Below are 27,499 nucleotides of genomic sequence, written 5' to 3'. Positions count from 1 at the left end.
CTATTATACAGCTTGAGTAAGCCTGTCAGGTGCACAGTTATGAATACAAAATATCTAACTTTCATATTCATCGTAACATGCCGCTCACCTTGTCCTCCTCTCGGACCATGTACTGCGCCACTTTGAAGGAGCTCAGGTACTCGTTCATGTTCTGGACCTCCGAGTCGTCGGTGGCGTCCTGGCTCCGGTCCAGCAGCCTCTCGATGGCAACGTTGTCGTAGTGGATGACGCTGCCCTCGTCCTCCCCTTTGTCCCCCGAGGTGTTCTTCATCATGCCTGCCACACGCGGAGGTCAACGTTTCACAAATGAAGGTTTGGCAAAAAAAAAAGATCTCGTAAAAAAAAACAAAAAACAGCATAAGCAAAGAATGTTAAATGTTAACATTCACATAGGTTACACAGACCCCATAGACCTGATTTTATTTTCATAAATCAATGGCATGTATCGATCAATATACAGAGAACAGGTCGCTCCATATTTACACATTTTCTTTTTATTCTGTCTGTTTTTCTTGTTTACTCTGTGTATAACTAATATGAGCATCATCAAAAAATGTAAATGTCTGAAAAACATCTGGAAATGTCTGATTGATGCCGACTATCAATACAACAATTAACTAAATGAAAAGGAAGGAGATCAGAGCGACATGAAGCCCGACTCGAAAGCTCCATAATCCCCACAATATTATATCTGACAGAAAATCCTAAATTCTCTTGGCGAAACATTTCCTGTGGAGTCGGAAAATATAAAAAAAAAAAAACCTCACGTTCTATTTCGTCCTTGAAGAGCTCTTCTGTACCAAACTTGAGGATGTCGTCCAGTTCCTGTTTGCTCATGGAGCCGGCTTTGGACCCCAGGCCGGGCCGGACCACCAGGTGGGTCAGCATCATCTTCCTCTTGGCCACCTGCGTGATGCGCTCCTCCACGCTGGCTCGCGTCACAAAGCGGTAGATCATCACCTTGTTGGCCTGCCCGATTCGGTGGGCTCGGCTGAACGCCTGCGCAGAGAAGGGAACAAAGCCCCGGCGTGAAGGTTTGAGTTGGATTCACTAAGTGGGTCACTGGATGAACCGGTTTCCTCCCTCCTCTCGTACCTGGATGTCGTTGTGAGGGTTCCAGTCGGAGTCGAAGATGACGACCGTGTCCGCTGTGGCCAAGTTGATGCCTAACCCTCCGGCTCTGGTGGAGAGCAAGAAACAAAACTGGCAGGCACCCGGAGCTGCAGGCGGAGACACGGAGAGGCAAACCGCCAGTCGCATTAGTCATTTATCTGTCATGACACCGGGTTCCATTGATGCCGCAGACGGACTTCACTTCAGTAGAAAACGAGGATTTTTGACATTAAAACTTGTTGTGAACCGATCCATTTTGTTTTTTTCTCTCACTCATAAAGGTTTTTGGTTTGTTTTAAATGTCATCCAGTATTGTGATTCCCGTCAGCACTGATCCCAGGGCATTTTTAAGTTGAGTTTTTTATTCAAACAATAAAATGTAATGCTATTTGTTGCCAACATCTGTTGAGCGATATGGACGACTTCCACATGAAAACCAACCCAGCATGCGACAAAGTGCTTTTAACTAAAGTCGGGTTGGCATCCGTTCTAGTAACTGAGTCACAGTTCTCGTCTTACCGCTCGGAAGTTTACAATCAAGCCCACCGAGCAGAGAGTCATACAGTATGTTTTATTATGATAGGGAAGCAACTCTTATTTTGAAGAAACCGGAAGTTCTGCTTTTAAGATGAAGCTTGTTCAGTGAGCGCAGTCGTCTGCTGACTTTATCTTGGAAAGTAAAACACAATGATTCCCTTTTCAGGTTCAGGGAACGACCGAAGGGAACCAACAAGAGTGCAGTTTGTACTCTCGCTGTCTTCCTGCACCTTTAAAGAGTGCACATCGTCCCGTATCTCACCGTTGAAGCGGTCAATGGCCTCTTGTCTCATCGCCCCCGTGACGCTTCCATCGATCCTTTCATACTTGTAACCTTCATGGTCCAGGAAATCCTCCAGTAAATCCAGCATTTTAGTCATCTATAAATAGAGGAGAGAAAGAAAGGGAACGCCCGGTCATGTGTGTGTGTGTGTTTGTTTTTGTTTTTTCATCTTTAATCACGCACAGCTGCAATCAGTCCCGTCTGCTGCTGAGCCTTCTGGAGGTGTCATGGGACTAATTCAACATCTGTGGAGCGAGGTGGCCATCTGGCATGTGCATGTGTGTGTGTGTGTGTGTGTGTCTGTTTGTGCTTGCCTGTGCTCAAGCATGCTAAACATGTGTGTGTCCATGTGAGTGTGTACCTGTGAGAAGACCAGTACTCGGTGCCCCTGGTCTTTCAGTTTCCTCAGCATCTTCTGCATCAGCGTCAGTTTCCCGGAGGCCTTGGTCAGGGCCGACCCCTCGTAAGCACCGTTTGGGGTTTTTTGAGCTTCCTATACACACACACACACACACACACACACACACACACACAACCATGAAAGGAAGAACAAATGATTGCCTGCATCTCGTCTGAGATTTCTAACCAGCTGCTACATCATGAAAGCACACGTATGACAAGAAAAGCACTACTGAACATCACCACAAGGTGTCGCTGTTCTGCAATTCAGGAGAAAATCAAAGCAAATGGCTTGAAAAGAAGCAAATAATGGAGGACTGTCATTTTATTCTATAATATTTCTACTGCAGCGTCATAACCGGCTATAGAGGACTTGTATTATTGTCACGGACAAGAGTGTGTGTGTGTGTGTGTGTGTGTGTGTGTGTGTTCTCACAATGGAGGCGACGGGGAAGAGGTAGGGGTGGTTGCAGCACTTCTTCAGGTCCATCATGATGTTGAGCAGCGACACCTGGTTTCCTCCACCTTTGGAGTTCAGAGCCTCAAAGTTCTTGGTCAGAATCAGCTTGTAGTATTTCCTGTTTTTGAAAACATTGAGACACATGATGACATCATCACCTCAGTGACGTACACATCCGACATAATCTCATCATATTTAACAAGGTATATAACATAGGTCCTTCCTTTTTATTTTTCTCCCCCCATCAATTGTTACTTTTTTAATGAAAATATCCTGGTCACATCTTCTATTTTAAGATTACACATTTGATTTTCGCTGCCAAATATGAATTTAAAAATAGCTATGAATCACTTTCAAGCACATAAATCAGTGGCGAAGAGAGGATTTCTGCTTGATTAAATACATTACATTTAATGCATCTATGCCATTTTAAGCGTGAGGCTTGGTAAAGTCTATTAAATAAATAATATTACCAATTTCTAATAGGCGTGTTTCATAATGCAAATAACAGCAAAACCATCTGGCAGGACTTTAGTTTAAAACTGGGCTACATTTTTTGGGGGAAAGAAAGGTTATTTTAAATGTTTAATGTTTCAGTAGCTATTTTGACATAAAGCAAGCCCTATAAATAATCTCCATCTCAAAAAACACTCGCGAAATTATAGACATTTAAAAAGTGCTAAAAGTCCGCCGCTGCTAACATCTTCACGGCGCCTTCTTGTGGAAAGCGAAAGCTCAACGGAGGGGAGCGTGTCGTACTTCTGCATCGGGCTCAGCTCCACTCTGACGATCAGCTCGGTCTTGGACGGCATGTTCTTGAAGACGTCGGCCTTCAGCCTGCGCAGCATGTGAGGCCCCAGCAGGTCGTGGAGCTTCTTGATCTGGTCCTCCTTGGAGATGTCGGCAAACTCTTCCAGGAAGCCCTCAAGGTTACTGTCCAGAGAGAGAGAGAGAGAGAGAGAGAGAGAGAGATGCACTGGGTGATGCACTGGTAGTACTGGTTACACTGGGTTATTGGAATAAATCATGAGTATTAGTATCTGAAAGAATGATATCCGGTAGTCTATAGAGGAATGCTTATCATTCGGTCCAGGAGCAAACATCCGTGTGTGTGTGTGTGTGTGTGTGTGTGTGTGTGTGTGTGTGTGCGTGTGTGTGAAGTCCTACTTGAAGCGGTTCGGTGTGAGGAAGTTGAGCAGGTGAAACAGCTCCTCCAGGTTGTTCTGGAGAGGAGTTCCAGTCAGCAGCAGCTTGTGGTCGATCTTATAGTCGTTCAGGCGCCTGAAAAACTGCAACGGCAAGAAAAAGACCCCATCAGACATCGGAAATGATTTCAAGCACGTTTAACATTATTGTTCTTTTCCTCATTGCACATAAAGGCAGCACTGCGTCTTTGTCATATGTCACATATTATTCTACAGGTTGACTTGTGTGTTTAAGGAAGAAGGGTACGTTTAAGACGTTCATTTAGAAAGTGTTGCCATGACATAGTTTGTCCACCAGAGGGCGCTGACAGGTTTATTTTTCAACCGTGACACTTCACACAATTCATTAAAACAGCAATGTAAGGGCTCTTTATCAAAGATGTTGTGTATTAAACCATACAATAGGACTGATATCACTGGATATCACACTGGCTACGGCACCTTGGACTGGTTGTTCTTGAGGCGGTGAGCCTCGTCCACCACCAGACACGCCCAGTCGATGGACTTGAGCGCCGTCTGGTCGATGGTCACCAACTCGTAGGAGGTCAGCAGCACGTGGAACTTGATCGGAGCCTCTCTCTGCAGCGAGCACAGGAGGTCGTGTATTACGTTAAGTATATTTCATGATTTGTTTCTTTATATTATGATGGTTCACAGGCAACTCTTTCATGCAGGTTTAAATTTGGAAAAGGCATTGAAAAAGAGGTCAAAATAATCTTGTATATAACACATATAAAAATATGAATTACAATATGTTTCCACTATCAATACAATACCAAAGTTACTTGGGAATACATCTTCACATGTTTGAAACTAATTATGTTAGTTTAGAGTTACATTACAACAAGATTTAACAAAACATTTCACTGAATAGTATCGTATGACATCCCTCCTTCCTCCCTTCCTCCTTCCCTCCCTCCTCACCCTCAGTTTGAAGGCCCTCTTTCCCGCTTTGACGGCCGTCTCGTCGAAGGAGAACTCGTTCTCTCGGATGACGGCGCGGCTGTCCTTGTCGCCCGTGTACGTCACCACGTAGAAGTCGGGCGCCCACATCTCAAACTCCCTCTCCCAGTTGATGATGGTGGAGAGCGGAGCGCTGACCAGGAACGGACCCTTGGTGTGGCCCTGTAGGGACGGAAGAGGGCGAACGGATTCACACACGGCCGTTCAGCCACCGGAGAGAGGTTTGAACAGTGGGCCTGAACGGGGCTCCGGTACCTCCTTGAAGAGCGAGTAGAGGAAGACGATGGTCTGGATGGTCTTGCCGAGGCCCATCTCGTCCGCCAGGATGGTGTCGGTGCCCTGAGCCCAGGAGAACCGCAGCCAGTTGAGGCCCTCCAGCTGGTACAGGTGCAACGTCCCACCGGTCAACGTGACAAAGTCGGGCTGCTCCTCGTATTTTATTGTCGGCTGAAGAAAGACGAAAGAGGGGAGATTTAAAAGTCTGTTTGGGACAAATACATTTTGTGTTCGTAGTTGATTCGCATGAGAAGTACTACTAGTAGCGATATTACAGAATCATACAAGTCAAGTTGACGACTTGTATTAACATTTAATACCATCTGTATATTTTTATTCCATCTGTAAATTTTATATTCTTCCTTTTTACTGCTAATTTATTTTCCTAAATCTTTAATCTGTTAATTTCCGTTCTACTGTTTATTTATATTCCTTGTTTCTTTTATCTTATTACTTGTGAGCAGTGCTACTGTAATCCTATAATTTCCCCACTGGGGGACTAATGAAGGATTATCTTATCTTAATCAATTCTAGGTAGTTCTACTAGTTTTGTTTAAAATCAACATTTAAAAGAAATGGATTGTACATTTTATTGAGTAGATTAAATTCCACATAAAGGGAATATGTGTTCATCTTATATGGACCAGCATTAAAGCAGTATGGGTAAGACTATGCACATTTAAAAAATGGAAAATAAAAGCAAAGCCTTCATTTTCAAACAGTCTGGTTGCCTTTTACGTTAGAAACAAAAGTCAAACGTTCTTCTGAAGCTGAGATTCGCTGTGAGATGCAGTCAGCGAGCAGCTGAAAGTCACGATACTGAAACTCCAGGTGACTCACATCCGTGACCGGGGAGGCGAGAGACTCCTCTTCCCCCTCCTGGTTCTTGCCCCTCAGCCTCCTGGTTTTGTCCGGGTCCTCCTTCATTATCGCATCTCTGTTGGAAAGAAAGCCGTCGGTGAGTCACGAGTGACTCGCGTGGAAGTGGGCGGAGCGTTCTCCGGGTCCTACCTGTGCCTCCAGTAGTTGCCTTTGTAAATGGCAAAGTCGGGGATGTCCAGGTCGTCTCTCTCCCAGGTGCACTGGTCATAGGTCAGGTCTCTCCATTTGACCAGGTAGTGGTACGTCCCCTTCTTATCCATGCTGCCGGGGAGACACGCACAGCCCCCGCGAGTGAATGTTTGTACTTCAACAGGCCCCCCCCCGAAAAAAACTAAATCCTGCCACCTGAAATGTGGTATGTTTCTGGATATAAATCAATCGCGTCAGCCGAGCCCGGATCGTTTTATAAATCAATAGCAATACACTCAGGAAGTGAAGACGCATCGCTCGGCATTCTTTGAGGTAATAAATGGCTGAATACAGTATTTTTCAACCTGGATCGTATTTCCACGTCTTCACGTCGAAGAGACTGATGGCGATAAGGTTTTTTTTAAAAAACTGCTCCGATATTGAGGGAAAACGCTGCTGTCGGTAGACCAGTGGTCCCCAATGATATTAATAATAAAAACTTTAATTTCTGCAGCGCCTTTAAACACAGAGTTGATGAAGTGTTGTGACGATCGCAGCAAAACAGAAGCAAGACACAAGACAATAAAACTCAAAAAACAAAACGGTGAGCTCAGACAAACAGAAACGAGACAATATTTGAAACATAACTCAAACCGCACAACGGATGAAGCAATAAAAAATAAATCAGAACAACAAAAACATTCACAAGAAAATGCTGTTCTTGTTTTCCACCACCATCAGGATCAGATTGTCATTATAAATAATTATTTCACTAATTCATTAAAGATTAAATGCAGAGAATAATTTCCTCAAGGAGATCAATAATAGCTGCTTCTTCTTCTTCTTCTTCTTCTTCTTCTTCTTCATCATTTTGAGTTCTTCAACATGTTACTTTCAAAGAACCCAACATAAGTAATGAAATAGCGTTCGACACACACACACACACACACACACACACACACACACACACACAGACAGAGGACCGGACACTCACACACACACACACCTCACCTCTGGTTGATGATGCGGTGGATCATCATCCACTCAGGCTTGATGCCATATTTGTAGTACTTCTCGTCCATAATGGCGTACTGGGGGTCCTTGGCCTTCCTCTTCTCGCTCTTTCCCACTCCGTTCTCGTCCTCTCCTCCCGACCCGTAATCCAGGCAGGGAGGCTCGTCCATGTCCGTCTTCCTCTGGTAGTTCCTGTACATCACGGAGTGGAAGATCTCAAGCTGGAAGGAGGGAGACGGAGAGGGAGACGATCATTTTTTGGACTCGACTCGGCGATCGCGATATCCCTCCATCCACCGTTTCTCTCTCACCTGCAGCTCAGTGATCCAGGTACAGTGCCAGTACGACTGCCCCGTCAACTTGACAAAGAACTCCCTCTCGGCTCTGCCCTTCATGGGCGGCGGCGGCGGCGGGGCATCGTCGGGGGCGTCGGGGTCGGGGAGCGCGGGGACGGCGGGCGGAGGGTCGCCCCATCGCCAGTGGAGGATCTTCTGGACCCGCCCTTCGATTGGCAGACACTAGACGGACAACACGAGGGATGTATGAGGAATGTGTGCTGATGCTGAGGTTGTTGTTGTTGTTGTTGTTGTTGTTTATCTCCGTACATAACAAAGTCACAGTTTCAAAGTCAGTTGGGGCTTCATACGTCGTAGTTTTTCTAAGGCCACATTTTAAAAAAAAGAGAGGAACTTTTAAAAGGATCCCTCAGAGGCACAAATCCCAATTATAGTTATTTTGACTTACACTGACTGTTTGAAACTAAAAATTCCTCAAAGTGCTGTCGTGTTTCTCAACCAACAGACAGCATCATTGATGACACGACGGCTGAAAATCAGCGCAGTCAACGTCAACATGTTTTCATTTGAAGTGTATTCGGGATAGAAGACGCTGCCTCTTGTTTTGTGTTTTTGCGTGAGAGGACAGGTATTGCAGTAAAAGCCACTTTGACCGCAGAGTTGATATAAGTCAGTGTAAACAATGTACTTCCATCACATAGCAGTCAGTGATTCATCACTAGATGAGACGGTAAATGCAGAACAACAGGAGCTACTCACCGTGCAGCGCGGACACAGCCACTCCCCGTTGGGGATCTCCGGCAGCGGCGGGTTCAGACAGTGGATGTGGTAGGAAGAGGTGCAGGTGTCGCAGCACAGCAGCTCCCCGCCGTCTTTACACACCCGGCAGAACTCCATGTGGTCGTCGTCCTCATCCTCCGCCTCGACGGGGACGCTGACCTCCGATGTCACCCGGTCCTCGCCGTCCTCCTCGAAATCCTCAAAGTCCTCGTCCTTCGCTTCCCACTGGATTCCCTCCTTCTCCTGGGAAGGGAGGAAGGACAGACAATTTTTGGGACGGAATAAACAGTCAGGAAGCGTAAGAACAAGGAGGAGAACCCAGAAGCGGATCAATCTCCAGACTTGCGGGATTCATTTGGGGTAAAAAAACTACCAGATTTGCGCAAAACTGTTCTAGTAGAGAGCATATTTAGGTACAGCAACATACAAGAATAACATTGGCTAGTTTAAAGATGGAAATCCAAAGGTAAATTAAGTATTAAAAGTGGCAGCAGATGGACATTTTGCAGAAAAAAAGCAGGGTGTGAGTAATTTAAACTGCAAATGGTGGCAGCGGCGTGTTTCACGAATGCTTGTTGCGCGCAAATGGCATGTAAAGCTGTGATGTCCGGGGCCTGGTGATTAAGTAAATGATTTAGATTCATTAAACGAATCGGCAAATTGTGTACTCACGCAGTGCGGGCAGCTCCACTTGCCCTCCGGGGCTTTCTCCAGCTCCGGCTCGAGGCAGACGAGGTGGTGAGCTCGGGGACAAGTGTCGCACAGGATGATCTCTCCGCCCTGCTGACACACCTCGCAGTAGTCCTGATGATCCGTCTCGTAGCCGTCGCCGCCCTCCTCCTCCCCGGGGACTGGAGGGACGAGCACAGAAAAGACGGAGAGATACGTCTGAAAAGGGGCTTTGAATTTCTACAAATGATTGAAAACACGATTTTAAAGTCACGGGCATATCATTTACGACTGTGCATATAACGAGCATTGTGCTCGTACTCGTGTTTTTCTTCTTCTTTTTGGCGGGACGCCCTCGCTTGTTCTTCTTGACGCGCCCGGAGCTGTCAGAGCGAACGGAGGAGCTGTGGACGCTGGAGTCCTCCTGCTCGGACTCGTCCTCGTCCACGTCCTCGCTCTGGCGGAGGACAAAGGCGGGAGTCACGGGAAGGAAAGAGGGGCGAACGTGGAAGAGAAGTTGGATTGAAGCAGGTGCACTCACCGAGCAACTCTTCTTCCTCTTGGCGCCGATCGGCGATAGTTTGATGCGAATGGGTGCCATCTTTTTAGCCTTCGCCGCCGCCTTTTTCTTGTCCGGGACTCGAGGACTTTTACTGCGCTTTTTAAAGCCGGGGCCTGGACAGAAAAGATCACGTGCAACATTTGCAATAAAAGAAAAGACAAAGACGTGTGTGTACTGCTTTAACAAGGGAGTACGAGTAAATAAGGTCCATTTGTTGTCTCATATGAACTCACTCTAAACAGTGAGTCCGTGGGCTTCATTACATTCCTCTATATGCTGGATTACAGACCGTCCAAACTGAAAGAAACTCAGGGACATGACTACTGCACCGACCTTTGCCCTCTTTCGTCTTGGCCTTCCTGACCGGCGGCGGCGGAGGCGGCGGCGGCGGCTCAGGCGAGGCGTTCGCTGCAGAGACTTGCTCGGCGACGGCGATCGCGGCGGCCGCGGCGGCCGCCGCGACAGCAGCGGCGTTGCCCTTGAAGGGGTTGTTAGAGCTGAACTCCCTCCACTTGGCCCCCAGGATGGTCATCATCTTCGACATGGGGATCTTCGGATTCTTCTTGGCGATCATCGGCCTGGGAGTGTGTGTGTGGGGTCATATTTTATTGTTTGCTGAATGTAAATCATATTTTACATGTATTAGTCACAGGAATGTTTTGTATTTTTGTTTAGGTTTCCACTACAGCTTAGTGTAGCCAGTTGAGTTGAGGCGGCTACATAACATCCCGACATACACACACACACATTCTGGATGACTTCATGTTATCACAGAGAAAGCTGCTATATGAGTCAGCCACAGAGGCCGAGGCCGCCGGCACAACTAGGAGGGATGATAAAGACACGGCTTCCAGGAGGAGACAGAGGCAAGTTGTTTTCCACCCACGCCACCTGTATTTGTGTTGATACGCTGCCGGTACTTTCACCACGGACAGCGTCTGCTGAGCGGCGCTGCCGGCGTGGAGCCAGGTTTAACCGCGTGACAGCGACGGGCTTGAAAGTTCATGCAAACAAGTAGGCAGTTTTGTGCACTGCAACAGGACATGTGCACACGTTTGCAAGCACAGAGCGCCAATTGTGTCTGCCACTATGAATAGTGCAGACAACAACACGGTTCTGCAGGAAAACACAGACATCAAAATAGCAGAAAAGCATTCCTTTAATTTCTGATATCCTTCCTTCAAGCTTTAATTTATTTTTAAATGTTAAAACTGATACTTCAACACAAACTATCTCTTTTGAAACATACATACTGTGGATTGTGGTGTGTGAGATTGAACATTTTGTACGGAATAATGCTACGAATTGAGTACAATTATAAATGCTGTGAGGCTACAGGTCCGGCTGGGGGGACGAATGATATTTTTGGTATTTTTCCAAAAGAGAAGAGCAAGTTAAGTGATTTATGAGATGAAATGCATTTGTCTTCATCGTGATTGTAGCCTCCACTTTATTTTATTTCACAAACCTAAAGCTGTTCGATCAAAATAATGGAATATAAAGTACAACATTTACCTCTGAGATGTAGTGGAGTAGAAGTATAAAGTCGCATAAAATAGAAATACTCAAGTATTTAAAATGTGTCGCCTTCTGAAGCACTTGAGTAAAATGACTTGTTGTTAACTCTTGGCTATAAATGTGCAACATATTCTGATTCTACTCAATACTAATAATTACTAACAACTCACGTTTAATCAACTTTCATTCATATAATATGTTTTACACCTCAAGCTCATACATATTATTGTTTTAAATGTAATGATTAAACCACTTTGGACGTAATGAAGATGCCAGAGGGCATTAAAAAGCATCAAAATAGAGCTTGTATATCCAAAATGTTCCCCCCCCCCTTCTGAAGTCACATCACAGATCTTAATGTAACACCTGTGTACACATACGTGACGTCAGCGTGTCTTGATTTGACAACTGCGACAGCCGGCCGTACAAATAGAGATACTGCACCTCGTGAACTGGCTGAAGGCTTTGTAGTTGGTGAGTTCCCTGTAGTCTTCCTCTGTGAAGGTATGATCAACATCCTCCAGACCCCACTCCTTCGCCAGCTGCGCCGACGTCTTCTGCTCTATCGGCTGCTGGGGGGGGGAAAAAAACAAAACGCCAATCAGAAGAGACAGATAAAGGACTTCAAGGTTTAAGTTCTTTTATTTATTTGATATTCTTTACCTTGATGGTTTCCTCTTGGCTGCTGTCCCCATCGACTTTTTTCTTCTTCTTGGTTTTCTTCTCCTTCCTTTCTTTATGTTTCTTCTTTTTCTTTTTCTCTCCGGACCCATAGTCGCTGACGACGCTGTCCGAGTTCTCGCCGAAGTCTCTTTCTCTGTCCGAGTCTCGCTCTACATCGCTGCCCTGAAAAGAAAACGAGAGAGGAACATAACTTTTTGTTTTGTTTTAAGTGAAGTCCGCAAGGAGGAAAAAAAGAGACAAAGCGTGACAATCTTACAATCTTCTTGCGTTTTTTTGCTTTGACCGGTTTCCCCTCTTTGTCTTTCTTCTTTGTGTCCTTCTTTTTCTTGGGTCGCCCTTTCTTCTTGCACGGGACCTCTCTGTCCGATATCTGGGGCTCTTCGTCTGGGACAACAACAAAAAAAAAGCGGAGGAGAGACGGGGGTTAAAGAAAGCGTGAAAGAGAGACGGCTATTAGAATCAGATGAGCAGTGAACTTTCTCAAACGCTTCCTCCCACTCCGCTAATCCCCACCGAAAATAATTACACACAACAAAAGCTGCATGATAGTCACAGTGGCTTCGGCGACCTCTGACCCCGTCTGAATTGTGACACATGCTAAATTAGATACAGTTTGCGTGAGCGATGTAAGTAGATTTGACAGCTGGTGTTGGGGGCTCCATAGCATGGGGATAATTGGTTTATTGGCGATGCAAATGTGTGACCAGCATCTTTTTCTATAAGCTTTTCATGAATCCTCACATGTAAAAAGCTGGATTAAAAAAAAAATCCACTGTTGTTATTATTTCAACTTTTGATTTTAGGAGGTACACAGAGTAATACAGGCCCTGTCTTATATAATTGAAGACTCTCAGTGCATCAAAATTGCATCACTGACTCTCTGCATTCACTGCAAATGAAAATATCAGGCCAGTTGTTCCCCATGGTGCACGTGCAATACCACGAACACAGGGAAAGCAATTTCACCTGCAACCTGACCTGCTTTGGATTGGGTTAAAAAAAAAAAAAGGAGCGAGAGAGTGAGATGGAGGAACTAGCAGCAGCGTCTTCTTCAAAAGAGAGAAATGCAGCAAAGCATTAAAGCATAACCAAAATATGGGCTGCGGTCTGAACCGTGCAACCAGCCTGTTTGATAGGCTACAGTTATTTTTGTCGTGTTTTTATTGTCTGTCTGCCTTTGTTGGTGAGCGCTCCCACCAGCAGCAACGGCAGCAGCAGCAGCAGCAGCAACAGCCCCCCCTTCCTCCTCCTCCTCCTCCTCCTCTTCCTCCTCACTCCCGCCCCGTCCAACACAACCAACCCCGCTTGTCCGTGCCGCGCGCAGCCGCCGAAGACGCACCGTGGGCGGCGGCGGCACGCACGCGGGGCTCGGTGATCCGGAGGCCGCCGGCGGGACGGGCGGTGCGGTGAACTGGAACGACTTCCCCTCCCGCTCCGCGCTTCCCCCGAGACCACCGCCGCTTAGAGGTCGCGAGGGGGTTAAGGTCCTCGACGGGAAGCTCGACACTAATTTATCTGTCTGGCCCGGCATGGCGGCGGGGTCCGGAGCGGAGCCAATTAACAGACAAAGCAATGGATGATTCCTGTCATATTCAGAGAGGAGATTGCACGTGTGTCCCCCGTTTTTTTTGTGTGTGTTTTTTTTAAAAATCATCTTGAGTTAATTCATATTTCTCCCGCGTGACATGTGCACTTTAAAGCTCCTTCTGTCACACGTCCACATCCAAAAAAACCCATCACATCACTCCAGTTGTTGTTTGTTTTCGTGAATAAACTGCGACCTTAAGGCTGCTGCACTGCTATTTTTTGACTGTTGCAGTGTGGTTAACCAGCCACTACTTTCTGCACCCTTCACTTTCACTGCAACCCCGTGCAAGCTCCACTGTCACAGAAACTTCCAGAATGTCATGTCGGCGTTCAATCATCTGTTCTGGCCAGAGGAACAGACATAACGCCGTATGCTAATGGTTGTAATGGCATTAAGCTAATTAGTGGGCTTGTGTGCTAGGCTACCAGCGGGAACCGTCACACCTCTCTGCCCTGTGTGTGCAGCAGTGTCATGTTTTTGACCTGTCACAGCGACAATTGGGGTAAAGGGGGCAAGTTTCTGTTCTCATTATCACCCAGCTTTCATGTCTGCAAAGCGGAACGCGCCCTCTCCAGATAGGTGTCATATATATGTAGCCTCCGGCCAGGGGAGTCCATGTTTTCGCAAAGCCTTTCTTGCCGTGAGCTTTCCTTTTTTAACCCTTCAGGGCGACCTTATTTCACTGCTCATTTCCATGCCATCCCGAGTCTAGGAGCTGTCAAAACGGGATTTAAGGGACAAACAATGCGGTGACTTTTGTGACGTTGGAGAAGTGAGTTTTGCACACACACCAAAAAATCCGCCGTGGCAAGTTTAGTTTAAACTTTTGCCGGGATGTGCTGGAGGAGACAAGGAAGTGGAGTGGGAGAAAATGAGTGTGTGTGTCCTCAACAACAGCGACAGCACACGTCTTTTGCATTTTCTTGCAAACTGGAGAGGAGTTTATGTTTCTGTTTTCAAAGCGCGCTCTCGTCTTCTTCTCTTTTTTTTCTTCTTCTTCCCAGCCTCTCTTAAAGCTGCAAACATGGCACCTAAATCAACATATAGGTGCAATAACTGGGGAGGGATGCAACGTCGTTTCATGTGGTGAAACGTGTGTCTTTGTATTTTTTATTTTTAAGAAAAAAAAAATAATCTGGTCTAGTAAGTGTGTTTCTATTTTTTTATGCGCGCACCCGAGTCCTCCCTGGTCTCTACTGTACCGTACTGGACCTGCACCGATATGGGGGCACAAAACTGCGGGTCCCGGCCACTTCTAACATGCCCGTTCTCCGAAATATTACCGCTAGTAAGTGTGTTTTTATTTCGTGTGCGCGCGCTCCCGACTTGTCCGCCAGTTTTCTTTACCGTACCTGGCGCGGCTGGTGTTGCAGTTTCCCGAGGCGCCGCCGGCGAGTTTATGTCGCTTGCGTTCTCGTCTCGGTCTCCGTCGTCGTCTTCTTCATCAAAATCTCCTCCCTCGGAATTAACCACCATGCCCTCGTCTTCCTCACAGGACCGGAGAGGAGAGGACATTATATTCCTGTCATTGGATCCGTCCTCGTATTCAAAAAAGCGTATTCTTGCCCCGAATGTGTGATATTTATTTAATATTCAAATCGGCACAGAAAAAAGTGGGGGGCGTTTTGAAATATTTTACACTAGGCAGAGCAACAAAGATGGCCGCCCTCTTATATTTATTTTTTAACAACCCCCCCAATAAGAAAAAAAATCCCCTTACATAAAAAATGGCTGACTATATTATTTCAGAACGCACCCCCCTCCTCTTTTCTCTATCTCTCTCTCTCTCCTTCTCCCTCCGCGCGCCCCCTCCCTCCTTAAAAACGTACACATTGTTACAAGAGAAAGGGGTGTGTGACTGCATGTAAGTTACATTGTTACTTGTTTGTTACTTTTCTGTCTCCCCCCTCCTCCTCCTCCTCCTCCCCTTTTCCTCTCTCTCTCCTCTCTCCAAGTCCGGATCAGACAGACTTGCCTGGTGTCAGTGTCACTTGCAACATCACACGCAACAACTCTCTCTCTCTGTCTCTGCATTGCAGAGCCCGACACAAATCTATCAAATATGGCCACCTTATATTCTCCGGAGCCCCCACCGTTGTATAAAAATTATTTTGGTGGAGCGGCAGTGTGCGTGCGTGCGTGTACGCGTGTGAGTGTTGGGGAGGGATTGAGAGAGGGGGGTTGGGAAAATCTGCCGCAGCCATGCCCAGACTTACATCAGATTGTATTGCTTAAAAATTAACTACTTGTGGTGGGGATGGAAACAATTCTCAGTATGCAAACTATATCCCCCTCTTTATAAACCGCCACAAGATACAGCTCACGGCACCTTACAAAAAAACAAACACAAGACATTTCTTTTTTAATCTTTTTTTCTTTCTTTTTTTTTTTTTTGAACTCTCACTGTAAAATCTCATCAGCAGCAGGCACTTTGGTTTTGACAAAAGAAACGTTGCTTCGCCTCTCACGTTCAAACCTCACCACCAGACAGGGTCAGACAGGAGAACGTGTGGCAGATGAAATGTGAAAAATAATCTGATTTGAGATGTCTGCATCCACGAAGGGCGTCTTGCACACACAAAAAAAGAAGAAAGTAGTTTAACAATTTATGTGGTCTTCGTTTTACCGCATTGGACTAGTTGTATTGCAACAACCAAAGCATGTAAATGAGCAATAACAATGCAATAATCATATGTCTCATAATGACTAGATGTATCTCCTTGAGGCAGAAAATGTTGATTTATTAGCAGTATGAGGCCTTACATCCCATGATTATCATAAATACTGTATGTCAGAGGTTCATTATCAAAATAAATCTTGACATAACGTCCACTTGGGAGGCGTTTCTGGAGCTTTTAACCACACCCAACACTAGAAGGCTGTGATGTGGTTGAAAAAAGCTAATATGTGGACCTTTTGTGAAGGTTTTTATGGAATAGGTATTTTTTGCTAAAGACAGTTTGATGCACCACAGTTGTAAATAAATAACTATGTTTATTAAATTATGGGCCCATTTTAATTAGCTGCTTCAGTCTCAGGCTTATTGAGCTGACTGAGACAATCTTAATGATAATAAGAACAGCTGTTTTTCTTCCTATATGTCAAAATGTAAAAACAGAAGAGGGACTTATAAACACAGTCAGAGTGTTTGCATTTGCCAAAATGAAGCATCACATTAATAAATATTTTTGCTGATTTACTAATTTACAAATAATAAGATGCAAATATGAATATTTAGGTATACTTTTCTTAAATATGTACACATGCGTAGGCGTAAACTACTTTTAGCCAGTCACTGCATCAATCAATGGCACAATCAGTTAATTGGACACAGCTGGTCATGAAGCAGCACTGAGGGGCTTAACGAGCCTGAACTCCATGCATACATGTAACTACTGTTGTGTCTTCTTTTTTAAAGATATGCATGCACTTGAAATGCTGCTGCGCGCTGGCAAGAGTATTCTATGAAACCATATTGTACCTTTTGAAGGAAATAATACAACCCACAAAATAACAAAACCGCTTTCCAAGCTAATATATCGCTACATAACGCATATGCAAATTTGTACTTGTGTTATGAGTAACAGTTTCCTCACTTTCATGGGATTTTTGTGTGAATAATCTGAAGAACATTGAGGATTTTCAATGCATTTCTGCCTTTTTTTGTCAAGAAAACAGGGAAGAGAGCAGCCACAACGGTGTGTGAAGCATCCTTTTTTTCTTGTTCACCCATTCGGCACTCTGTCGAGTGTTCGTTACACTGTCACCTTCAGCTTTTTGTTGTTGCACCAATAACTTTCTATCGTGTGAACAAGCAATTCTATCAAGCCTCGTCTGCGGTGCGCGCTCCTCGCTCTGCTGCAACAGGTGCCTTTCACCGGCGCTCCAGCTCGGCTTCCGCCGACAAGAGGGGAATTTGTTAGTGTCTGATCCAACGGCTACATCTGCCAAGAGAGACGCAATGCAAGAGATGCCTGCTGTTGACAGATTGGGTGACCGGCGAGACGCGTGTGTTATGTGCACTCGTACTTCATACACCGTTACCCACAGTATCCAGGCATCTGGAGGTATTTGTAGCTATGACTGTGCATATGTCAATAAAAAAAGGGTGAAACTAGCCAGGACTCTCTCTTCTGCTGGAGGCCCTGACACACTGCACTACTGTGCTGAGGGCCCCCTCCTCCCTGTGTGTCCATTTGGCAGTGAGACACGGCAAGGAGGATGAGCGGGAAAAGAGCCTCCCCTGGGTGCCGCGCTGTAGCTAACCCAGATTTTATGCAGTGTGACACAGAGGAAGACACCGGCCCCTGCGCTCCGTTCAGAGCCGAGCCGTCTGAACCGAGGCGACCTGAAGAGAAGATAAAGCTTAACCTCAAGCAGTGGTGGGCGTGGGTGGGAAATTTTGCTAAGCAAAGTGTTTTCAGTGGAAGTAATGATGTATTCTCTTTGTGTTACATGAACCAGTTAGGTTCCAAATTTGGTTTCTTCTGTCCGGTGATACTTCATCATGTTTAATTTGCTTTAGATTATTTTGGTTCTCGCATTCCCTCAACCCCCATCTCTGCAAAAAAAAAATATTGCCTAAAAAGGTCCATCTATAAATAGTGCAGAGCTTACAGTGCAAATAGCTGGCCATGTCACAGAGAGACAACGGCCATTTATCAAAAACTCCTCTGGTGAGGAAGTTAAAATATGTACCATGGTCTGAACGCATCCAAAAATGTTATTAAATCCTTTTTGGTATGATTAAAATATAATTTTGGCACTAGTATGGCCAGAATATTATGTTTTTTTTAAAAACTGAAACCAAGTGCTCAATGTATTTTAAGTATGTTTTTATGTCTGTAGAATTTTTTTCATACCATTTATTTGGGAATAAAAGTTGTTTTACTGTGGTTTTGTCAAATTGTGTAATGAAGACCATCACATTCAATATTTAGTAGGTAAAGGTACAGTAAATAGCTGCATGGCAGGATGCTAAATCATCTCTGCTAACTTTATGACAGTTGGAGCCAGAGGAAACAAAGTGTTAAAAATGCATGGGTATATCAGTAAAATAGCGAAGAAATATGGATTGATTGCTCCTTTTGACCCATCAATACTCCCATAAATGAAATTATACATATTTTAAGATCAGTATATACACCTGTTTTAGAGTTTGAAGGGAAATTGGAGAAGAAAAATAACTAAATTCAATATTTTTTTTGATTGAGACAAGTAGACAAGGATTTAAAGTCACCTTTTGTTGTGGACAAAATAACTTAAAAGTAAAATATTTAAAAGAATGTCATCTTAGTTTAAGGTTACACTTTTGTGTGTCTTTCCTGGTTGTAAAACTGGAGCCTCATTCACAAAGTTTGATTTAATCTGGAACTTAAAGGTTAAGTGTCCTGTTACAGTTAAAGTAATTGGCTCAGGAGAGTCGTGGGAGATGAAGGGAAATTCAGTGTGCTATCATCCTTGAACATTTATGCAGTTTTGCTTTAAAATATATTCTGTATTTATGCAGATATGAAATATCTTTCAAAAGTTCATTGAAAGATCAGGTGTGAAACTTTGGCATCGAATTCTTTCCGTTGTTTGCTTCCTCTTCTGTTATAAGTTAATGGTTCACTTATTTTTACATTGTCATGCTAAACCCCAATGCTAGGTTATATAATGCTCCTTCAGTATCGGGTGTCGTTCCCTTTAAAAAAAACGAAGAAGAAAAAAAAGAAAAAAAACGGATATTACGTTTCCGGCTTAACTGGTCCGTCAGACAAATTGCTCCGTCAAGCAAATGTCAGGCAACAAGAAGGGTTATGGCAACAATGATTGAGGAAAATGGTCCTTCGACCCATGTATGTATATCTTGCTTTATGTATTTACTTTTTAAAATATATTACATTATTGTTCACGTTGCTTAACGTATTATTACGGAGAGAAAAACAGTCCACATGAAACATTTCCACTTAATATCAAGGCTTCTGTTGGAGGTAACGTTAGCCGGCAGCTAACGAACTAGCTAAAACAACTGTCACCCGTGAGGTTTAACTGTGTGACGTCACGCCATATTAATTATCAGATAACATGTAGATACGTAATGCTTTTTAACCTTAGCATCTAGGATACATAGCTATCTGTATTGGCAACTGCCACTGTCACTCGTGTGTGTGTGTGTGTGTGTGTGTGTGTGTGTGTGTGTGTGTGTGTGTGTGTGTGTGTGTGTAACTGTAACTGTATTTTTTTCAAGCTAATAAAGAATTTCCCAGCAGTAAATTCAGTGTCTTCTTTCTGCTCACGTCCAGGAGCAGTCTGGAGTGTCCCCGTCGTCCCAGGCCCGGCAGAACCTCGAGGGTCTCCTAAACAAAAACATGAAGATCCGCATGACGGATGGCCGGACTCTGGTGGGGCTTTTCCTCTGCACGGACCGAGACTGTAACGTCATCCTCGGATCCGCTCAAGAGTTCCTTAAATCCACAGGTAAATCTACAGGTGAAGACTGAAGATGGTCGAGCAGTCACGAGCCTATTCCATCACGCCAACAACACAGACGTCGGTGTTTCATTATCAACCCGACGGTCAATCAAACAACTCAAAATGCCAGTCAAAGTGGATGTGAAAAAAAACAGTTCACCTTTCCTTTCCAGCTGTGAAACATATTTGTTCTTGATGAATTTCAAATTCAGGGCAAACTCAACTTGTGTTTAACTAACTGGAGGATGCCTTTTTTACATTTTGTATTATTTATTTATCCCTTTTGTACTCAGACACATTCTCCCAGGGTGAACCCAGAGTCCTGGGCCTGGCCATGATCCCCGGTCATCACGTGGTATCCATCGAGGTGGAGGCAGACAGTCTGGAAGACGCACAAGGATTTGGAGCCAATCATTGATGAAGGCACTTCCTGTTTGGTCAACTCTCAGTACTGTCTCTCAGGGAGGCAGACGTATGGCGGCGCTCAAAGGAGAGTGGACATCTTTGTCGGAGGATTTTATCAGACACTTCACCTCTACAGATGCAGAACACCTGTGTCTATATTCTGGATTTTAGCCATTTCCTCTAAGCTTGAAGATGCGTCCATTTGCAGCGACAGCTGTACTATACAGCGTGTGTGTGTGTGAGAGAGAGAGAGAGAGTTGGTGACGCAAATGGCAGATCCATGGATGTGTGTGGAAACGGTGTTTCAGTGTTCAGAGAACATCTTTGTTTCATAGTGTTTTAAAATACATTGTTGTATTTGAGAGCTTGTGTTCAGTTGTTTAACGTTTGTGTGTCAGGAGCTACATGCTTTCGAAAGGGGAACTCCATTGATTTGAATCGTTTGCAGGTGTTCGAGTACTACTGAGTACACAATAGTACAACTGAAGACTAGAAGTTTCAAGATGAAAAATACATCACAGGGTTTGGAGTAAGAAAGACGTAAAGATACGAGCATTGTGGGTAATGTAGGCACCAGATTTTGACAAGAAATGTGTGGAATAAAAAACTAAGGACAATATCTGGTTTTTAAACTCTCACTCTGATGCATGCCATGTATCATGAAATCAGGACAAAATTAGATTGCTTCAATATTTTTAATACGCTGGAGCATGTCAGCTGATTCAGTTTGGCAACAGTAAAATTGCTGCCACTAACAGCAGAAAACCTTAAAAAGAAAACCCAGAAACAAACCTGCGCATTCAGTCGATTTAAATACAAAGAGCCGGTCACATTTGGTTCACACAGTCGAGCAGTTGACAGGATTCAAAGCAGTTAAGATTCTCTGTATCCTTGAGCCAGTTTGGACAAAATAACTTAAAAGTAAAATATTTTAAAGAATGTCATCTTAGTTTATGAATTGCACACAATATGTCAGTATAACCGTCAAAATGTGCCCTTTTCTGTGGGACTTTTAGAGAGTGAGGCTCTCAGGTGACCATCGAAGACACACTTAAGTTTGTAAAGAGTCTTCAAAAGGCTTTTCAAAGACCTGCAATAACATTTCAGGAGTGGAGTTTGTCAAACAAAAGGGTAAAAGTGCAAGTTTTCAAAGATTTGCTTTGAAATGGAGTGTAAAGGAAAGAAGCTAAATAGTACAAGTCTCGACCTAGTCCTTAATTGCAACGCTTTTATCCATAATATTAGTTTTTTGGTTTGTGTGTGAGTTTTTTCCAAGTGTTCATTATAAGCTACATCCATAATGTTTGGATCCGGATATTCAGCCTGTTGAAGATGTAATAAAATATAGAATTCACACATTATTCCAATTGGATCGCTGATGGAAAAACAAAAAGGGAATTTAAAATAAAATAAACAATCACATAGCCGCACTGATTTAAGATCCATAGGATTTCAAAGCTTTAAACACCCACAAGTTTCCTGTACTAGTGCGGAAGACTCATCTACTTCCCATAAATGTAGAAGCTCCACAACATAACCCCCGTTTGCTGCCATGATGTATAAAAATCTTGGTTCTCTCGAACAGAGACGGTTCGGCACGGTCAAAAATGTAGACCGAGCTCAGTGAACAAGAATACTGCGAGCAGAAATCAACACACCGACAGTCCTATGTCACGTCCAAGCAGCTACTGCATTTGAAAAAGAAAAAGTCCCTCGATAAAAGGTTTGAAGAATGGCACAAAAGAAAGAAACAATAAGAGCGGATAACCCCCAATGTCAACCCCGACACCTTTCCATTCCTAAAGGATCTCAAGGGTCGACACAGGACTTTGTTTCCTTCAACCACAGCGACAAGTTAACTCAACAGGAGCCGGTCAGACCCTTCGTTTTAGTCACTGTACAGCTCCAGCCTCTGCTGCAGTAAGAACCAAATGTTCAAGTAACCGAAAAAGTTCAGAGGAAGACTTCTCCATGAATCCGCCGCACGTTGTTCTTCCGTCAAGTCCTCCTCGCTAGTTGTGGTGGAACTTGAAGTGGAAGCTGCTGCCGGACTCAAACGGGTTGAAGTGGTAAGGCCAGCCCTGTCCTCCGCCTCCACCACCGCCCTGCTGGTTTTCAGGGTCCAGGGGATCCTCGCCTGCGTCGAACTTCTGCCTCATTTCTGGGAAGACAACGGGAAGTATGGAGGCACAAACGTAAGACAATGGGAAGCTATTGGATTCGGTCAAACATCGGAGTTATCGACGCCCCAATACTGGTGTGAATTAAAAGGAATAGTTTGCCCTTTTTAGGGAAATGGGTTTGTTCTCTTTCTTGCCGAGAGGCTCCACTACTCGCATGTCTGTTTAATATGAAGCTCCAACCAGTAGCCAATTAGCTTACCAAGCAACAGTCTGGCACATAAACCCAGACAGAAAACACAAAGTGTCTGTTTCACACTGAGGTTTCTGCACAAATGAACCAAATGCGATGCTAATGTTTAATTGGTGAGCTTCAGAGATGCTGATGAGTGGATTTAACTTATATTTAATACACGGACATGAGAGGGGCATCAACCTTCTCTTCCAAATCTTGGCAAGAATGCAAATGAGCACATTCTTTTTTTTTTAGATTAGCTATTAGTAACGTGAATCGTTATTCTTGATGTCAACTTGCTCATTTGTTGAGAGTCACTCTACATAAGTGTCTGCTAAATGCCTGAAATGGATGTAACAGCCATCTCAGCTCCTGACCTGGATCAGTGAGGACCTCTTTAGCTGACGCAATGTCGATAAACTTCTTTTCCGCCTCTTTCTTCTCCGACTCGGACTGGAAGTTGTCGGGATGCCACTGCAGCGCCAGCTTCCTGTACGCCTTGATGACCTCCTGCTTGTTTGCACTCCTGAGAAAAAGAAAAAGAAAAATGTTTGTGAGAGTCATCTGGAGCTCGATGAAGTCATCGGCGACCAACAGATTTACTCATGTTCGAAGCCGAAGGAAGTTAAAACCGTTTTGTTTATTAAACCGTTTGGGCTGGTTACCTGCTGACGCCGAGGATCTTGTAGTAGTCCCTCTTACGAGATATTTTGAGCAGTTTCTGCGCTCGTTCCAGTCCTTCTTTGAGATCCACGCGTTCACCTTCGCTGTCAAACTCTCTCGCCTCGGCGTAGTCCTCCACAGCTGAAACAAAACAAGCGATAAAAAGAAGTTAGAAACGACGTTCCTCAACCACAAATTAGCAATAAAAAAAATCAAAAAAAAAGACACACCACATCTATATCTTCCCTTGCGTGCAAATGCAAGATCTGTCTTTTACAAGTGTATATTGTTCTTAAGTCATTTAAGGCATTCATTGAAGGGCGTAGGGAGTCCCGTCACCTTTCTCGTACTCCTGGTTGAGAATGTACGCCTCGGCCCGGTCTCGGAGGACGTTGGCGTTGCGGGGGTCTCTCTGGTGAGCCTCTGAACACTTGTCTATGGCCTCCAGAGCCATGGTGAGCTAGAATTGGCGAGACAAGGGACAATGTGTTGGCATTCGTCACAGAAACGTAACAAGCCAACAGAACTCCGGAGCTTTAAATGCACAGGCAAGCTCTCTCTCTCTCCATCTCTCACCTTGACAAGGCAAAAGCAGATCCTCTCTTTGGCCAGGTTGGTATAGAACAGGACATTTGGCTCGGTCTTCATCACCGATTCATACTTATCAATGGCTTGCTGATACCTAATTGTGTGTACAAAGAAGATCGGGATCATTAATTAAGTTGGTCAAGTTACAGGTGATGTAACTTTTATCTCAACATTTTCAAGTGACTGATTTTCTGTTTCAGACAGACACATTTTTAAAACGCACAACCTGGAAATACATGTTCTTTAGAGGATCACGGTTACAGTACAGACCTCTCCTGCTCAATTAGCTCCTCTGCCGAGTCCAGCTGCTTGCTGAGCTTCTTCACCTGCTTGTAGTGGCTGAAACACTCTTTGTCGTCCTGGTCTAGCTTCAGACACTCTCGGATGTGACTGTACAGAAACAGACGAGCGAGATTGACATTATAACCTCGGGGAAACACGGCAAACTGGATGCTCTCGAGATGAAAATCAGCACGATTTGCATGACTCTGCCGCCTTAAAATCAACGTAGTTTGTTTATTCCAGCAACAACAAAAACTCACTTGAGCGACTCGCGGTGATCTCCGAGGCTGTAGTGCAGCATGCTGAGCTTCAGGTAGGCGGCGCGGTTGTCGTTGCGTAGCCTCGTGGTCGGCGTCAGATCCTGGATGGCTTTCTGAGGATCTCCCATTCGGATGTAACATTCTGCGCGAAGCTCCCGAGACTCAGGATCCCAAGGAGAGATCTGAGGAACGATGCCAGCTTTTAGAAAGAGTGAAGACAAGCTGTGCAAACGGATTCACCTCAACAGCAAAGGCTCTTAATCCTTCAGCATAAAATTACAGATGAATTACAGAACATTGGAGGAACAGATGTGTCAGCAAAAAGATTTTGGACAATTTACAGGAGGAGAAAACTAACATTTTTAATATATTAACACAAGACAACAGACACACTGCATGCAAAGGGTTTTTGAATGAAAACATTATGACCTCCAGGGCAGACACACACCTCGATGACTCTCTCAAGCACGTTGATGGTCGCGCTATAGTCCCCTTGGTGGTGCGCAGCCTGGGCCTCCTCCTGCAGCTCCTCCAGCTCGTTCGCTCGCATCAGCTGGTCCTGAGCTTCTTCGTGGTCTGGTGAGCGCTGTAGCTAAAAAAAACAAAAAAACAACAGATTTGCATTATGCTGTCAAACAGCTGTCTCGAGTGCAACAACAGGACAGAGGCAGTGGTTAAGGACTTTAAACTTACCACTGCTTCAAAGTCCTCTCTGGCCTCCTGTGTGCTGCCCTGCTTTAACAGGATATTCCCTCTCTGCAACCTGGCCTGAAAATGCAGGAAAACAACAAGAGATGATAAGATCAGAAGACGCAGGAGAGCAAAAGAGCGATAGAGAGAAATATGATAATGAGCAAATAAACACACTTAAGGCTACAGGTTTTTCTGGTTGTGGCGAGGTGAACTTACAGCCAGGAAGTCGGGCTTGAGTTGGATGGCTCTGGCCAGGTCTGGCAGGGCAGATTTGGATTTCCCCAAAGCCAGAAACACTGCAGCTCGCTTGTAGTAGGTGAGGTAGTTCTTAGAGTCTCCCTCTGTCAAAAGTCAACAAAACACAACAGTGTGTCAAAGTAATCTTTCCGCACAGAATCAAACCTTTTTTGTCCGTAGTGAAGAACAGAAGAGGGGCAGACATTGTTGGAGCAGCGACACAGGCGGAACATTCCAGGCAGCAGAAAAGTGTGTCAGTTTGTGAGCGACCTTACCGACAGCGGAGTGATAATGGGACAACGCTTCAGCCAGTTGACCAGCAGCCAAAAGTTTGCGGCCCATCTCCAAGTGGTGCTCGATCTCGACATGAGTCGCCCCTAAGACACCTGAAACGTAAGACAGCGCTTGAGCCTCGCGAGAAACGTTGAGAGTGACACATCACGTTAAAAGTCGGGCATCAAGTACAAAATCTTGAGTACATGTCAACCGCTCTTAATACTTTTCCTCTTTTGCATAAGTCACTCCAAAAAAAGAAAACATTTATCCAACTACACTATGCTTATATGCTTTTATTCACCCGATTACATTATGATTGATATTCTCACTGACAGCATTTGCCAAGTCTAAAATAAATATTGAAGCAAGTCAGGACAAGATTTCATGCTCATGGAAAGAGGACATAACATGGTTACATAACACAGCTTGATACAATTTTTTTTTAAATAAATTTTTAGGGCTGGTATGATCTGCTAATTGACATTAAAAATAATTAGCTACATTTAGACAATATCGTAATCATTTAACTCATTTAATATGAAAAATACCAAGCATTCTTTTATGTCAGTGACATGTTAATATCTCTGGGGCAGATGATTGGACAAAATAAGTTATTTGAAGACGTCACCGTGGCGTCCCAATATTGTATATGTTTTTACTGAAGGCGTGAACAAGGTGTGTGTTTTTATTTCAATAGGTAACTTAGACCTGGTGACCGTAGGGTGGAAAAAAGGACTCCGAGAAAAACCTTGTTAATACCTGGCAACGCCTTACATGTTCGTAACTATCTGTTATGTGTTGAATTTACGACCTAAAACTATGTACGCATTTAATAAATAATGAACCAGTGACTATTGTGAGCAGGTCTCTAAGGGGCGGGAACTGACGTAACCTAAACACAGAAGCGTCCATACTTGTGTTCGCGGAGGGTTTTTTGTTTTTTTAAAGTACTTGTTTTGTGAACGTAGAGCCGGCCCTTACCGTCCAGCTGGATGTCCAGGATGACACACAGCAGCGACAGGGAGCACAGGACCCCGCTGAGTCCGGTCCGCCGACACGACTCCATCCCCCGGTTAAGTCACACCTTCACACCGGAACCCGCGGACTTAACGGCTCTGCTTTCACGTCGAGGGAAAATACCGGTTCGTGTCATTGACACGGCGATGTTCTCCGTTAAATCCTCATCGTTTCCTCCCCAACCGCCGTCTCTGCCGGGGCCGCAGGAAACAAGCTACGACGGTGTATTTACGGTCCCGGTGTGACAGAAGTCCGTGTAGAAATGAGGCACGCCCCTGAAAGGTTCCCCCTGGAAAAGAATTAACGATTTAGCAGCAGCCCCTCCGTATTGACTTTACTTTAACTTAAAAGTAGTTCACGTAACATGCCGACGAACAGCTGACAGCCAGGACGTTTTGTACACGGAACCTTTCTCCCCTGGTCGTCGTCGTCCCCGCCCTCTCTGTCCAGCTCTCCCGTGGTTGGTCCACATGTCGCACATCCGCGTTTGTCTGGAAACGTGGGCTGCTCTCATTGGAGAGACTATTTTAACGCCGATCCCTGCATGGGCCAGACTGACGGCTTGCGCTTTCTTTAACGACGTCGGTTTAGAAGTGCAAATAATCAGGGATCACATCGAGGCGAGGAATCGAAAGTGAACTCATTCATTGTGGCTCCTATATGGAGGCTTACTGCTGCATAACTGCGAAAATAAACCAATTAAAGTTGTGTTTTTAACAGATGTGATTATATCATCATTGTAATATAAAATGTCATGTAGTTATGTAACTCTGGAGGATAATCCTGAATTGAATTTAATGTATTCATTTTTAAGATATTGTAATTCAAGAATTCATGTATACAATCTGCCTTTAAAAAAAAGTGTCTAATATGCATGTGAGTGTACAATATAATCCCATCTTGATGTCA

General features: G+C 44.6%; 3 protein-coding genes across 6 annotated transcripts in view; 1 reads left to right on the top strand and 2 right to left on the bottom strand.

Annotated features, from left to right (window-relative positions):
• chd3 (chromodomain helicase DNA binding protein 3) overlaps positions 1-15,242 on the bottom strand; it is a 38,070-nt gene extending 22,828 nt beyond the window's left edge. The window contains exons 1-24 of one of the 4 annotated variants that reach the window (XM_068587649.1): positions 14,711-15,242; positions 12,027-12,154; positions 11,750-11,932; positions 11,531-11,658; positions 9,902-10,146; positions 9,548-9,681; positions 9,328-9,463; positions 9,010-9,188; positions 8,317-8,580; positions 7,573-7,779; positions 7,259-7,482; positions 6,248-6,379; positions 6,077-6,173; positions 5,216-5,407; positions 4,922-5,122; positions 4,439-4,576; positions 3,960-4,081; positions 3,552-3,725; positions 2,769-2,910; positions 2,295-2,426; positions 1,913-2,030; positions 1,096-1,220; positions 768-999; positions 89-276 (exon numbers count right to left, since the gene is read on the bottom strand). In XM_068587649.1, coding sequence (XP_068443750.1) covers positions 89-276; positions 768-999; positions 1,096-1,220; positions 1,913-2,030; positions 2,295-2,426; positions 2,769-2,910; positions 3,552-3,725; positions 3,960-4,081; positions 4,439-4,576; positions 4,922-5,122; positions 5,216-5,407; positions 6,077-6,173; positions 6,248-6,379; positions 7,259-7,482; positions 7,573-7,779; positions 8,317-8,580; positions 9,010-9,188; positions 9,328-9,463; positions 9,548-9,681; positions 9,902-10,146; positions 11,531-11,658; positions 11,750-11,932; positions 12,027-12,154; positions 14,711-14,873 — 3,984 coding nt within the window. In that variant the 5' untranslated portion in view covers positions 14,874-15,242. The remainder of the gene's footprint in view (positions 1-88; positions 277-767; positions 1,000-1,095; positions 1,221-1,912; positions 2,031-2,294; positions 2,427-2,768; positions 2,911-3,551; positions 3,726-3,959; positions 4,082-4,438; positions 4,577-4,921; positions 5,123-5,215; positions 5,408-6,076; positions 6,174-6,247; positions 6,380-7,258; positions 7,483-7,572; positions 7,780-8,316; positions 8,581-9,009; positions 9,189-9,327; positions 9,464-9,547; positions 9,682-9,901; positions 10,147-11,530; positions 11,659-11,749; positions 11,933-12,026; positions 12,155-14,710) is intronic. The other 3 variants (XM_068587647.1, XM_068587648.1, XM_068587650.1) reach the window with 3 other exon arrangements.
• Positions 15,243-19,144: 3,902 nt separating this feature from the next.
• On the top strand, positions 19,145-20,838 carry naa38 (N-alpha-acetyltransferase 38, NatC auxiliary subunit). The gene is made up of 3 exons (XM_068587876.1): positions 19,145-19,198; positions 19,646-19,820; positions 20,108-20,838. The coding sequence occupies exons 1-3, from the start codon at positions 19,160-19,162 to the stop codon at positions 20,230-20,232; spliced, it is 339 nt and encodes a 112-aa protein (XP_068443977.1). The 5' UTR covers positions 19,145-19,159; the 3' UTR covers positions 20,233-20,838.
• A 62-nt stretch (positions 20,839-20,900) lies between these two features.
• Positions 20,901-26,992, bottom strand: dnajc3b (DnaJ (Hsp40) homolog, subfamily C, member 3b). The gene is made up of 12 exons (XM_068587875.1): positions 26,555-26,992; positions 25,573-25,683; positions 25,277-25,401; positions 25,061-25,135; positions 24,816-24,959; positions 24,368-24,549; positions 24,096-24,215; positions 23,814-23,919; positions 23,577-23,697; positions 23,240-23,378; positions 22,952-23,100; positions 20,901-22,380 (listed from the first exon to the last, which is right to left on the bottom strand). The coding sequence occupies exons 1-12, from the start codon at positions 26,637-26,639 to the stop codon at positions 22,232-22,234; spliced, it is 1,506 nt and encodes a 501-aa protein (XP_068443976.1). The 5' UTR covers positions 26,640-26,992; the 3' UTR covers positions 20,901-22,231.
• Between the last annotated feature and the right edge of the window lie 507 nt (positions 26,993-27,499).

Source organism: Clinocottus analis, unplaced genomic scaffold (genome assembly GCF_023055335.1).
Source record: "Clinocottus analis isolate CAN_PGR_092001 unplaced genomic scaffold, fCliAna1.0.p SCAF_21, whole genome shotgun sequence".
NCBI classification, from domain to species: domain Eukaryota; kingdom Metazoa; phylum Chordata; class Actinopteri; order Perciformes; family Cottidae; genus Clinocottus; species Clinocottus analis.
The sequence above is the reverse complement of the archived record's forward strand: the minus strand, read 5'-3'. Positions and strand labels throughout refer to the sequence as shown.